This window comes from Macrotis lagotis, chromosome 4 (genome assembly GCF_037893015.1).
Source record: "Macrotis lagotis isolate mMagLag1 chromosome 4, bilby.v1.9.chrom.fasta, whole genome shotgun sequence".
Lineage (NCBI taxonomy): Eukaryota > Metazoa > Chordata > Mammalia > Peramelemorphia > Peramelidae > Macrotis > Macrotis lagotis.
The window spans coordinates 262,730,438-262,745,599 of NC_133661.1; the positions used below are offsets into that span (position 1 = coordinate 262,730,438).

Consider the following 15,162-nt stretch of genomic DNA (forward strand, 5'->3'; position numbering starts at 1 on the left):
TTTAGAAAAAAATATTTAGAATAAAATTTTTAAAGAGAAATAATCAAAATCAGTATCAATGTGCTTTCTTTCAAACAAGGCTGAATTAATTTAGATTGGCTGCCTATTTAATTTCCTTTTAAAATAATTTATTATTGATTAAAATAATTAATAAACAGAATAATGTAATTAAAATAATATATTAACTCATAATAATAAAAATTAATAAAGTTTCTACACTGTTATTCAGTTTAAAAAGATTACCACTAAAATAATTGTATAGCTCCATCATTTCTTACTTTATAGCCCTGCTGGCCTTAGAGTAGGATCTTTAGTGATAACTGATATGGCAGGGAGGAAGAAAAGAGTATATCCTCTAAAGCAGTGATTTCCAAACTTAATATTGTGATGTTTCCTCCTTTTTATGTAAGAAAAAAATTTCCTCTCCCCATTTTTTCATAAAAAAGTATACCCATAATTTTCTTAACTCATTTAAATAAATTAATAGTTTATTAAAAGTATGTAACATCATATATCAAACATACAATAAAATGAGATACCTAGATATTGTTAATAACTAGGCAGCTAAGTAGTATAGTAGCTAGAGATCTATGCCTGGAGTCAGGAAGAATATGATGGTCAGTTGAGTTTTCAGTTGTATGCAATGCTAATTGTAGTAATCTGAGTGGTATTTTTTCCAGCGTTTTCTGTTGTACTTAAATGCAGTTTGATTGTTTCTATAGGCCCTGCATTTCCATAGTTTGGAAATCAGGACCCAGAACAGAGATTAAAGACTGCTATTTAGAACATTTACTCAATAGAAACAAACAATTATTCTTGAAATTTCCAATTCTATGTGGTCTGATGACTTAGATTTCAGCATCGAGATCCCCCCCATCCCTCTCCATTTCCAGTTTGTTAGATGTAGTTGAGCTTCAGATCTCTGAAATATCTCTTAAATAGCTTTCAGTAGCATAAAAGCCCATTTCTCACAAATGAAAATTATAATAAAATGTGTTAAGTGAGAACTTTTATTCACCTTTAGCTAAAATTACTAAGATTATCAGGTTCAACTTCCCATCACAAGATAGAAATTAGGCCAAAATTGTCTTATATCCATAGCTTTAGATTTCTCATTCATGTATATTTAGAAATATGTAAATCTTCCAAATTAAGTTAAGAATTGCTTCTCTGTATCAGTCAGGTGATGACTGAGCAAGTATAGGTTTTTCTGTTTCATTTGCAAGGCAAGTAGTTTTAAAAAAGAAAATATATTATCTAAATTTTTAACTTTGATAAAAGTATCTTGTTGGCTTGTATGAATTGGAGGATATTGAAGTTATTTTTTTAAGATACCTAGTTTTGCAGAAATATCCTCCAAACATGGCATATTTCAGGAGGAATTTGTAAAATAAAATGAAATTACTATCTTAAAAAAAAGAAATTTCTTTCTTTTGCTTAAATACCTTTTGAAGTTTTTTGGCATAAGGAAGGCAGTATGTTTTACAATAATATAGAAGTGCCTAATGATCTGTTACCATAATTCCAAAAAGTCTTCACCATTACTCTTGCAACAACTTTAAAATTTGTGTAGCTCCTCAGTCATTTCAAAGCACAGGAGACATTATTTATTAAGCATACAGTATTTCCAAATTGCGTAAGGGGAGCATTTTTTAATTAGTGCTTATAGTCTTGTATTCCATTTTAATATTTAACATTCTATTATTTCCGAGTACAGTGAAATTATCCTTTCTTATATCATTTTCATTTAAATTCTTTTAGTTATATTGAAATTTTATCTGGATTTAGCATTATCAGTAGGTTTACAAATCAGCCCATCAATAAACATTTATTGTTTACTTTGTACTGAGAGATTGGGCTAAAAAGAAAATAAAAATATATGTATATAGATATAAATATATAGATGTATATAGATAAATAGATAAGATCTATACAGAATAGATTATATGCCATCTGAAACAATAGAAACAAGGGTACCTAGGCGAGGCCTTCTGGAGAATGTGGGTCTTGAGATGAGTCTTGGAAGAAGTCAAGGGAAACCAGAAAGTAGAAGGAGATAAAACATTCTGATCATGGAGGACAACCAATGCAAAAACACAAAAATAGGAGATAAGTGCTAGAGCTGAAGAACTTCAAGTAAGCCATGGTCATCATATCTTTCAATATGTGAAGGGGAATAATGTTTAAGAAGGATGGAAATGTAGGAAAGGTTCAGGTTATAGATAGCTTGAGATGCCAAATGCTTTCAAATTTGATGATGAAGGTAACAGTGTAGCTCTAGAGCTCATTAAGCATAGCCCTGGATATCACCTTGGAAGATTGATTATTGAAGTGGAGAGAGACTTAAAGCAAGTTTCCTTGCTTTGTTTTAGTACTCCATGTGAGAAATATTGATGATCTAAACTAGAGATGAGACTATACAAATAGAGAGATGGGGATGTTTATAAGGAATGAAAAGGTAAAAATTTGATACAGTTGCTATTAGGGTTTTTTTTTTTGGAAGTTGAAAATACTTTCATGTTTTGCACAATATAAATTAAATCATATTAGTAATCTCAAGTTGCTGAACTTTGTGTATCACAATTAATTTTAATGCCTTCCCTTATGTAAAATTGTGTTTTACTTATATTTTTAGCAGAAGAGTGATAGGAATTAAAAATCAGTCTCCAAAATGTTGTCAGATCTGCAAAATAAAAACTATCTAAACCCCGCATTAAAAATAATTCACTTTTTTTCTACTTTATTTTAGGTCTTATTTTACCTGGGTCACATTATTTATGTCGCTTTCAAGACCGACTTATCTGGATACTCATTTTAGAGCGAGGATATACTTATTGTTGTATTAACATTAAGGTCAGACCACTAAATTTCTCTCTAAAGTTAACATATTACATATAAAATGTTTTTGTGATCAGTTTAGTAACTACCAAATACATAGCAACTTGCAGTAATTTTTTTTGTTAAATTTGAAAATATATAATTTTTTATAAATTTAAATATTCACAATGAAATAAATACATATTGGCATAAGTAATTTAAAAAGCTATATAAACCAATCACCTCTTTTCCAAGTACCCATTCTTTTTGCCCTTGTTCAACAGCAAAAATTGTTTGACATGTAAACAATGAATGAGCTTTCTTAACACAATAGGTTTAAATTGTTGCTGCTTAAAATTGTTACTACAACCTCATAAACAAGAAAAAGCAGAAAACTGTGTCAAAATATTAGAATAATTCCTACTTCTTCCTTCTTTCCTATTAAGCTAGTATGTAGTATTGAAGTGCAGATATATATATATATGTGTGTGTGTGTGTGTGTGTGTGTGTGTGTATATATATAATATGATTTTTAATAGCAAAGTAACAACTGCCATTAAAGTTTCCCAGCATAAATAGTTCATATTAGCTTAGTACTATTTGAAATCAATATGCTTAATAGGAGGCATCGATTATTTTACAAAAGCAAAAGATTTCCAGGTTCATATAAAATGTTCTACAAATTGAAGTTTTAAAAAATATAATTGTGGTCTTTCAAGTGTAATGTTCTTTATGATTGTCTTGAAAGTAATATTATTATTAACATTTCTAGAATATTTAGCACTCTTCGATTGCCCATAATTCTCATAGATATACAAGTGAAGAAACTAAAAATGAGAGTTTAAGATGACTTGTTCCATGACCACAGAAGTACTAGAACTGCAGAACCAGAATGAAAACCTAGGTATTCTGATTCTAAATTCATTGTTCTTCTACCATACCATGCTGCCTCTAGTTTTAAAAGATAAGGCACAGCTCTTGATTAAGAAGAACTGACTTTTATTTGTCATATTTTTATTAAAGGAGAATACATAAATATTCTTCAAATTATTAACTTTTCTTTGTGTAATTATGATCAACGAGTAAACATTTATTAAGAGTCTGGCACTGAGCTAAGTGCTGGTGATACAAAAAGAGGTGCAAGATCTTATCCTCAAGGAGCTTACAATCTAATGGGGAAGACAACAAAAGCAAAGAAATACATATAAAGCAAGCTATACAGCAGGATAAATAGGAAAAATAAACAGAAGACACTAGAATTAGAAGGTGTTGGGAAAGATTTTCTGTAGATAATTCAATCCACTCAAGAAGTTTTTGTTTTTTCTGTCAGGGATTAGAATTGCAAGAAACATCATGCCATACTGTTGAAGCTAGAAGAGTTGATGAAGTTTTTGAAGCAGCCTTTGAGAAAGAGGAAAATTCAAGAACACTTCTACTCAATGAACATTTTGGAAATATCTTAACACCTTGTACTGTTCTACCTGTGAGACTATATTCAGATGCCAGGAATATTTTATCTGGTATAATTGATTCTAATGAAAATTTACAAGAATTTAAAGGTGACTTCCTTAAAGTACTAGTATGGGTGCTTGTACAATACTGCTATAAAAGAGCCAAAACACTAAAGAAACTTGATGAAACTGAAACTAATGTTGTGCCACCTCCAATCAGGCAGTCTGAGTGTAATAATTCATCATACCCACAAAACCCCAGTGATACAGATAGTTTAAATTTAGAAACACTTGATGAATGGTCTGACAATGACTTTTTGGATGATGAGTCCACCACCAAAAAGAAAATGGAAAGTTAAAAGTTTTGCCAAATACATCTTTACCTATTCCAGGATCAGTGGAATCACAGAGCACAGATAGTAATTCTGCAGAGACTGTTTCAGAAGACAAACTATATAAAGCAGTTGCATTGGGACTTCCTGTTCTTGACAAAGGAAAGCAAAAGGAAATGACACACCTTCCTTTGTTGGAATTTAGTTGTTCTCATTCACAGCTGTTAAATATACCAGAAGAATGGAGGTCTAGTTGTTTGCCCAAATCCAGAATTGATGAGATAAAGCAGTTATTTCCAGAAGATTGGTACCAGTTTGTTTTAAGTCAATTGGAATCTTTTCATCCAAAAGAAAATCTTTTAAATATTCTTGAAGAAATAGCAAAAGATGAAGTTTTGAAGGACTTATATATTCATGCAGTGATGTGTTGTTATTTTAGTTTTTTTTGGAATAGACGATATGGTCCCTAGCCCTAGTCACATATTTAGAGCTTACAATAGTGGCATTCCTTGGTCACTTGGTTTGGACTGGCTAACTGAAAAACCAGAACTGTTCCAGCAAGCACTGAAGGCATTCAGGTAAGAAATCATTTTGTTTCTTTATGTCAGTGTTAATAGTAACCTTCCTAGAAGTCCTATTCTGACATGTTGTATTTTGCAGATAGCCCAGCATTTTTTAAAATTTTATAGAAAAAAGTTTTAAATTTTTTGGTTTAATATGAAACAGTTCCCACTAAACACCCCCAAATTCTTTTTTTTTAGGTTTTTGCAAGGTAAATGGGGTTAAGTGGCTTGCCCAAAGCCACACAGCTAGGTAATTATTAAGACCGGATTTGAACCCAGGTACTCCTGACTCCAAGGCCGGTGCTTTATCCACTACACCACCTAGCTGCCCCTACACCCCCAAATTCTTAAGAAATACGTTCCTTGAAAGCATTTAAACAAAATTGCCTAATAATGTCATTGCTGCTGACTTTACAAATCATTGCTCACATTTAGAGTTTGCTGATTGTTAGAGGAAAGGAAGGACATATTGCTTAAGCTTTGGTAACATGAACCCAACTATCAAGACAGTAAAATCCAAGTGGATGAAGAATGCCAATTGAATGGACAAGCTATAAAGTTTATCAGTCATTAAATATGCCTTGGACAGACACTAAAAATTGACAGTGATTTGAATGTAGAATTGTACAGGAAGAGGTAAGCAGGCCAGGTAACTTTGAAGAAATTGCAAAGTATTTTCAACCCAGAGAAGCAGCTAGAGGTTCAGTGGATGGAGTGATGGACCTAGAGTCAGGATTGATTTCAAATTTGACTCCAGACGCTTGCTAGCTGTGTGACTCTGGGCAATTCACTTAACCTCTGCTTGCACTGTTTCCTCTGTTATAAAATGGGGGTAGTAACAACATCTACCTTGTAGCATTGTTGTGAATATCAATTGAGATATTGATATTTGTTAAACATTTAACATAGAACCAGGCACCTAGTGAGTATTTAAGATGCTCATCTTAAATCAGTGGAATGTAAAGGTGCACACAGTGAATGTGAGCTGATTGTAACACATGAAAAGTTGAGGGGTTAACTAGGAAAAGCCATGGGTAAAGCAAAATCAGTAGAACAATTAATATAGCAATAGTAATTCTATAAAGAAAAATAACCTTGGAAGACCTTACATTTTGAAAGACTTAAGAAATGACAAACTATGATTCTAGAAGAACTCCAAGATTCTTTGAAGAAGTACAGTTGAACTTTATCTTACAGAAAGGTGATGAATCCAGGATTAAGAATGAGTTATGCATTTTTTGACAAGACCAATGTGGGAATTTGTTTTGCTTGTTTGATTATGCATATTTGTTCCAAGATTTGTTTTATAGTTTAAGGGGGAGGGTAGGATAGAGAGAACTCTATTCCAAATAGGGTCCTTCCCCCCCAAAAAAAAGATAAGAGAATTGAAGGAAGCATAGACAGAAGCTTAGTTAGACAAGCAGGGTAGCTTTGCAAGTTTCATGTTGATTCAAGATTTAAATTTACATTTTCATTTACAGTGTGGAATTTACATTAGAGATTCAAGGATGGTTAAACATCAAAAAACAATAATATATAATTATACATATTAAAAACAAAAACATCTAAAACCACATAATTATCTCAATAGATGGAGAAAAAAATTTGAAAAAGTACAAATTTATGCTTTAAAAAACTCTATAAAGTATAGGCAATATAAATTATATATCCAAAACCAAAAGCAAGTCTCATTTGCTATAGGGTAACACTAGAAGCTTTTAAATTAAATATGCCTCTCTTAATATTATTTGATATAGTTCTGGAATAGTAATAACAAAAGATAAAGGTAAAAAACAAATAAGACTCCTTGTTTGCTACTGAGAGGAAATTTACTTAGAAAATACTATTTACAATTTGCAATCCTATTTCATTTAAAAAATGAAAAATGAGGGGCAGCTAGGTGATGTAGTGGATAAAGCACTGGCCCTGGAGTCAGGAGTACCTGGGTTCAAATCCAGTCTCAAGACACTTAATAATTACCTATCTGTGTGGCCTTGGGCAAGCCACTTAACCCTGTTTGCCTTGCAAAAAAAAAAAATGAAGCTAGAGCAATATTCATTGCTTATGACTGAGTCATACTAATATATTAAAAAATGACAATACTACCAAAGTTAATTGAAAATTTTGTTGCTATACCAATGAAATTCTCAAAAGAATAACTCATAGGGGCGGCCAGGTGGCGCAGTGGATAAAGCACTGGCCCTGGAGTCAGGGGTACCTGGGTTCAAATCCGGTCTCAGACACTTAATAATTACCTAGCTGTGTGGCCTTGGGCAAGCCACTTAACCCCATTTGCCTTACAAAAAAAATGTAAAAAAAAAAAAGAATAACTCATTACAAAATTCATGTGGAGAAATAAAAGCTATATAACCCTAAGAAAATTATTAAAAATATATAGGGATGAAAGGGGAATAGCTCTTCTAGACCTTAGGTTATACTTTAAAGTGATGGTTAACAGAGTCATCTGGTACTGCTTAAAAATGGAACAGACTAAAGAAGGAAAAAAACAAACAGTGGAACTAAATAACCTAGTATCCAATTAACTAGAAAACATAAATTACTTAGGAAAGAACTTCCTGTTTGATTATCAATCTAGCAGAAATTAGTCTTAGTCCAACACCTTACACCCTATTCAAGAATACATTCAAAATGGATACATGACCTTAATATTAGTGATGATACTATTTATAAAGAAAAGTAAATCATATGCTTCTCACAGCAAAATATTATATAACATACATATTTTAAAACTTTCAATGTATTGAACTTTTTAAATACCTTTTTTAAACTCATTTTTTAATTGTTGAAAAATGCTATTTGTTATATGGGCAACCTCTCTGGGAAAGAGAAAGATACTAGGGGAAATTGTGACTATATTAAAAAAACAAAAGACAAGGTGAGGGCAGCTAGGTGGTGCAGTAGATAGAGCACTGGCCCTGGAGTCAGGAGTAAGTGAGTTCAAATATGACCTCAGACACTTAATAATTACCTAGCTATGTGGCCTTGGGCAAGCCACTTAATCCCAATGCCTTGCAAAAACCTAAAAAAAAAAATAAAATTTTATTTAAAAGAAAGTTATATTTGAATTTATGTTCAAAAAGTAATCTCTACAGTTTCATATGAAGTCCTCTCCTATTCCAGACTATCTATGAATATGTTCACTTTATTTGATGTTTAAGAACAGAAATGAAATGGAAAGAAAGTATTTTTTAAACTACAAAAAGGATATTATTACATAAATATATGATCAGAAAAGAAAGAGACTGATAATATAGCAAGAGTTATGGAAACCCCATGGAGAGTCTAGATTTTTTAAAAATTTTATTTATTTAAGGCAATGGGGTTAAGTGACTTGCCCAAAGTTACCCAGCTAGGCAATTATTAAGTGTCTTGAGTTCAGATTTGAACTCAGGTCCTCCTGACTCCAGGGCCAGTGCTGTATACACTGTGTCACCGCTGCCCCCAGAGAGTTTATTCTTTAATCATTTTTCAGTCATGTCTGACTCTTCATGACCCCATTTGGTGTTTTCTTGGCAAAGATACTAAAATGGACTGACATTTCCTTCCCTGAGAAAACTGAGGCAAACAGGGATAAGTGACTTCCCAGGGTCACATGACTAGTGTGTAATATTTGTTTGAGGTCAGATTGGAACTCAGGTCTTCCCTGACTTCAGACCCACTCTATCCATTGTGCCACCCAACTGTGGACAGCTTAAAGTTAAAAGAACTCAAGAAAGTCCCCATGCTACCACATTGAATATACCCCCTGTGGTATATTCATGAAAGAACATTTAGACAATGGTTTCACAGCTTGGGTAATCTTAAAAGCTAGAAAAATAGCTAGAAAAAAATAATAACAAAATCATTTGGAATAATAAGAGGTAAGGAATAACAAAGGAGAAATGTAAAAGAAGCAATACCAAATCTTAAACTATATTTTAAGGCATTAATTATCAAAATTATTTGGTATTACATAAGAAATAAAGAGTTGTATCACTGGAACAGAGTAGACATAAAATACACAGCAATAGATAATTATAGTAACTTTGACAAATGTAAAGATTGAAGCTTGTGGGTGTTTGATAAAAATTGTTGTGAAAACTAGAAAGCAGTCTGACAGAAATTGGGTATAGACCAATATATCCTGTACCATATACCAAGATAAAATCAAAAAAGGTATATTTGACCTAGATATAAAGGGAGATATAAGTAAATTAGAAGAATATGGAACATATTGCCTATCATTATGGGATAGAGAAGAATTTTTGAATCAGCAAGAGAGAGAGAGAGAGTATTGTAAGACATAAAATGCATAATTTGATTGTTAAAGAATTTTGTATACATAAAACCAATATAGTCAAGATTAAAATAAAAGTAGAAATTTGGAATATTTTGATAGTTTTTCATATAAAGATCTCACATTCAAATATATAGAGAACTTTGTCAAATTTATAAGATTAATTTTTCCTCAATGAATAAATGATCAAAGTATATGTTTTTTCAGTGAAGAATCAAAACTATAATAGAGTGCTCTAAATCATTATTGGCTAGAGAAATGTAAATTAAAACAACCTATTAGATTGTCTAATTGATAAAAGGACAAAATGACAAATCTCGGAGGGAATGTGGAAAAATTGGGACTGTAATACACTGTTGGTAGAACTGTGAACTGATCCAACAATTTTGGAGAGCAACCTGTAGTTATGACCAAAGAGATAAAGAAAATATTTATACCCTTTGATCCAACAATACCACTATTAGATCTGTTTCCCAAGGTGCTCAAGAGAAAAAATGAAAGAATATATATTTTTTTTTTCAAAAATATCTGGCAAAGAACTGAAATTTTTAAATTCTTTTTTTAATTAATCTATTTAATGTTCAGTGCATTAAACTGACAATATCATTGATAGTTCTGAGTTCCAAATTTCCCTCCCTTTCCTCTCCCATCCCTAAGACAGCAAGTAATCGGATATAGGTTATATGTTTACAATCATGTTAAACATATTTCTTCATTAATCATAATGTGAAAGAAAAATCAGAACAAAAGGGAAAAAAAACTTGAGAAAGAAAAAAATTTTAAAAAAATGAAAATAGTACACTTTAGTCTATATTCAGATTCCATAATTCTTTCTTCGAATATGGATGGCATTTCTATCACTAGTCTTTTGGAATTGCCTTTGATCACTGTATTACTGAGAAGAGCTAAGTCTATGACAGCTGATTATCACATAGTGTTGCTGTTAAAGTGTTATGAGGATTTCCTGATTCTGCTGACTTCCCTTAGCATGACTTCATGTAAGTTTTTCTAGGTTTTTTCTGTAAATTAAATTTTTTTTTTTTAAAAATCCACATTGTTAGTAAAAATACATCAGTGAGTATTGTTGTAGTAATGGAGTTAAAAAATTTCCTCAAGTTAAAAATACTTAAATGTTCTAATTCCTTCAATAAAATTAGGTTTAACTTGTACTTCCATTTTGGGTTATGTGAAAACTTTTTTTATAGCCTAATGTAGATTTTGTTATTTTAGCTACAGATAATTTAGATAAATTCTCTGTATCTCTCTGACTTGTTTGCATGAAATATATCTAATCGTATTCTAGTCCTTGAATGACTGTTTATTTCATTGAGATTGATTAAAAGTATACAAAAAAAGACTTTCAATTCTATATTTTTCAGGTATGCCTTTAAGCTTATGCTTGACAAAGCAAGTTTAGGTCCAATAGAGAACTTCAGAGATCTGGTTAGCTACTTAGAGGAATATGAACATGACTGGTATATTGGTTTAATATCTGATGAAGAGTGGCAAAAAGCTGTTATTCAAGAAAGGCCATACCTTTTTTCTCTGGGACATGATCCTAACATGGTAAGAAAGACAAAATTTCAAAAACATTTTTTGTTGCCTAAGTCAAGCTTCAATCCAAGAATCAGTAATTTAAAATATTATAATTAATATTTTGGATTTAGCATATTCTAGCCAACTCTATATAATTTTTTCTTTTAAGAATTTTCTATTTTTGGCTTCATGCATTGTTAGGCCATTTAATATTGCCTTCTTAATAACATAATTTATATGTAAAGTTAGTTATTTGCATTAGAATTTAGGTAGCTGGGGAGCGGCACCAAGATGGCAACAGGAGAGGATTCTCTCTTAGGTGTTCGCTTTCTCTCTCTCTCTCTCTCTCTCTCTCTCTGTTATTTCCAAGCTTATAAAATAAGGACTCTAACTGAATTTTCAAGAGACAGAATCCACAGAGGGATCCAGTGAGGCAATTCTCCAGCCCAAGGTAACCTGGAAAATAGTGGAAAGGGGGTTAGAGGGGTGGCCGCCAGAGTAAAGGAACCTCAGCCTCCCATGCCCCGCAGCTCCCAGCTGCAGGGGTAGTTTCCTGACCTATGCCCTGGGGAGCACCGGGCACAACTTGGGGGATCAGTGGGGGGACCTCTTCCACAGCGAGCGCGTGAAGCCCAGTCCTCAGGGCACTCAGTGAGTGGCCACCACAGCCCAGATCCAGGAATCAGAAACAGGCAGATCCGATAATCAGGAGCCCCCAGGTGTGAGTGCTGAGCCTAGGGAGGGGAGTAGAGAGAGACTGCTGAGGTCTGTCCTCTGTCCCTGGAACAGGACTCTGGGGCTCTGATCACATTCAGATCCTGATCACAGTCTAGGCCCCACAATAGAACAGCAGGGCCCCCCCCCACTTCAGCCCCTTGGCAGAGGGGGGTGCTTGTGGTCATTCACAGACCAGGAGGGAAGACAGACCCTCATACACTTAGACCCTTGTGGGGAATATCCCAATAATGCTCAAAAGCTCAAAAAACCAGGCGCAAACTGGAGAAATGAGTAAGCAGAGAAAAAAAGACTAACACCTTTGAGAAATATTTTGTTTATGATCCCAAGAAGGATCAAAATACTCAATCCAAAGATGATGAAACACAAGCTCCTGCATCTAAAGACTCCAAGAAAAACAGAAATTGGGCTCAGGTTATGACAACTCAAAAAAGACTTTGAAAATCAGGTGAGGGAGATAGAAGAAAAATTGGGAAAACAAATGAGAGAGATGCAGGAAAAACATGAGATCCAAAAAATCCAAAAAAATGCTGAAGAAAATAACATTAAAAATCAGCATAGGTCAAATGGATAAAACAGTTCAAAAAGTTACTGAGGAGAAGATTGCTTTAAAAAGCAGAATTGACCACATGGAAAAAAGAGGTAAGAAAACTCTCTGAGGAAAACAAATCCTTCAGATGTACAGTGGAACTGAGGGAAGCTGCTGATTTTACAAGAAATAAAGACACAATACTTCAAAACCAAAAGAATGAAAAATTCGAAGAAAATATGAAATCTCAAGGAAAAAACAACTGATATGGAAAACAGATTCAGGAAAGATTAAAAAAAACCAGGAATATTATAGCCAAGTTCCAGAACTCCCAAGTCAAAGAGAAAATATTCCAAGCAGCCAGAAGGACACAATTCAAATATTGTGGAGCTGCAGTCAGGATCACACAGGACTTAGCAGCTACTACATTAAAAGCTCATAGGGCTTGGAATATAATATTCTAGAAAGCAAAAGAGCTTGGAATGCAACTACCCAGCAAAACTAAACATCCTCTTACAGGGAAAAAGATGGACTTTCAGTGAACCAGGGGAATTTCAAATGATCTTCAAATACAGGACTCAAGTGAAGCATAGAGAATGGAGGAGAAGGGGAATATATGAGGCACTTAATGATGATGAACTACATGTATTCCTGCATAGAAAAATGATACTGATAATACTCATATGAACCTTCTCATTTAATAGAGCAAGTAGAAGGAGCTTTTATAGATGAAGCACAGGAGAGAGCTGAATTAGAAGATATAATATAGTATAAAAATGGAGTCAGTGACTAAAAGAAATATAATGGGAGAAAGAAAAAGAGGTGAAATAGGCTAAGATATTTCATATAATAAGGTTTTTTTTATTAAAATGAGCTATTGAAATGATATGGAAGAGGGTAAGGCAAGGGGGAATGAGGGAACCTTCGCTCTCATCAGAGGTGGTTAGGAGAGGAAACAGCATATATACTCAATGGGTATAGACATCTGAAGTAAGGAGAGAAGGGGGACGGGGAATGGGGGGGATGTATGTGATGGAGGAGAGGATGGACCATGGGGGTAGAGTAGTCAGATATAACACAATCACATTTTCTTTTTTACTTTTTGCAAGGGGCTAGGATTGGATGGCCTGTCCAGGGCCATAGGGCCGGGTCGATGCTGGGCCTAAGGGGTGGTATGTGGGCTTCAGCCCTCTTGGCCCCAGGGCTGGGGATCTGTCTGCTGTACCACTCAGCTATCCTACAGCACATTTAAGAAGAGGGACAGAGTGAAAGGAGAGAGAAAATATAGTATATGGTAGTGGGGAAGTATGAATGGAGGGAGTTGCAACCAGCAATGGCAATGGTGGAAAAATATGGAAGTAGCTTTTGTGATGGACTTATCATAAAGAATGTGATCCACCCATGACAGAGATGGAGGTGTTGGAACACAGACAGAAGCACATTTCTCATTATTATTATTATTATTACTATTATTATTATTATTATTTGGGGGTTTAAAGGGCAAATGGGGCTGGGTGACTTGCCTGGGGCTGGGTGACTTGCCTGGGGCTGCACAGCTGGGTGATTGTTGGGTGTCTGAGGCTGGATTTGGACCCGGGTGCTCCTGGCTCCAGGGCCAGTGCTCTGTCTGCTGCAGCACCTGGCTGCCCCTACTATTATTATTGTTTTATTTTGGTTGTTTTTGTTTTTGCAGGGCAATGGGGTTGGGGTGGCTTGCCCAGGGTCACACAGCTTGTTGGATGTCTGGGGCCAGATTTGGGCTCAGGTGTTCCTGGCCCCAGGACTGGTGCTCCATCCACTGTGCCATCTGATTGCACTTATTATCATCATCATCATCATCATCATCATCATCATTTTTAATTTTAATTTTTTTCTCTTTATAGCTCATGCAGGTCTATATTTTTGGGAGGAGGGGGGATTATGTTTACTCTTAAACAAGAATATTTTAATAATGTATAAAAAACATCATTTGTACAAAATAAGAAATAAATAGTTTTAAAAAAGAATTTAGGTAGACAAAATTATCTCAACTGTTAATAAGTATTTATTAAGTACTATGATGTTTTCAAACACTGTGCTGGGGAAACAAATACAATAAAACTATCCCTAAAAAACTCATCTTTTAAGGGAAGGGAGATTAGGGAGTAGAACATGAATGGGAAATAAAACTTCAAAAAAGAAAAGGAGAAAGTAGTTGGTAAAGGTAATGTAAATAAGAAAAGGTTAAGTGTGCAGTTAAGAGAGTAAATTGACATCAGTGGATTAGTTAGGTGGTCCAGATTGAGGTGATTGGGGCTAGGCTGGAGGGGAAAAGTGGAATTGTGTAATTGTTGAATCTAAGGAAAGGAAGTTGAAAGGACAATTAAGTTATTTATTTAGAAGAAAATTGATGTAAAAGTTTTAACCAGTTCCTTTGAGAACAATATTTGTGTTTCTTACCTCACAGTGTAATAAGATGATTTTCTAAACTGTGAGAATGATAGAAATATTCATTGTTATACTTTAAAAACATCCTTCAAAAATCCCAATTTTTCCACATCTTAATAGATGGTCTTCATGAATTACTATTATTGGGTGGGGGCAGAGGCAGGACATAGAATCTCAGCATAAAGCTACTAACTTTTGACCTTCCTTAAATTTATCTAAAAATTTTTAGCTAACAGCTTGTATGCATTGTGTTTCAAAGCCTGTTCTCAAAACTTGGTTTGGTAGACCTGCCCAAATTTGTGCTCCATTGGCAAAAGCTTTAAGAACCTAAGTCTCCTTAGTTGCCCAGTAAAGTTTCAGTGTAGGATGTTAGTGAAAGGAATTCTTGTTAATACTATTAAGAGACAGACCAACTAATTTTTATTGGATTGGAATTCAGGAAAATCTGTGTTCATATCCTGCCTTTGACGATAGC

General features: G+C 33.9%; 2 protein-coding genes across 2 annotated transcripts in view; both read left to right on the forward strand.

The window, feature by feature from the left end:
* The window catches only part of PCNX4 (pecanex 4), a 49,395-nt gene that overhangs the window by 32,431 nt on the left and 1,802 nt on the right, over positions 1-15,162 (forward strand). The window contains 5 exon segments of the mRNA XM_074235935.1: positions 2,750-2,853; positions 4,148-4,619; positions 4,622-5,040; positions 5,042-5,178; positions 10,840-11,026. Of these exon segments, the coding sequence (XP_074092036.1) occupies positions 2,750-2,853; positions 4,148-4,619; positions 4,622-5,040; positions 5,042-5,178; positions 10,840-11,026 (1,319 nt within the window).
* The window catches only part of LOC141522466 (pecanex-like protein 4), a 165,986-nt gene that overhangs the window by 15,965 nt on the left and 134,859 nt on the right, over positions 1-15,162 (forward strand). The window lies entirely within an intron of this gene.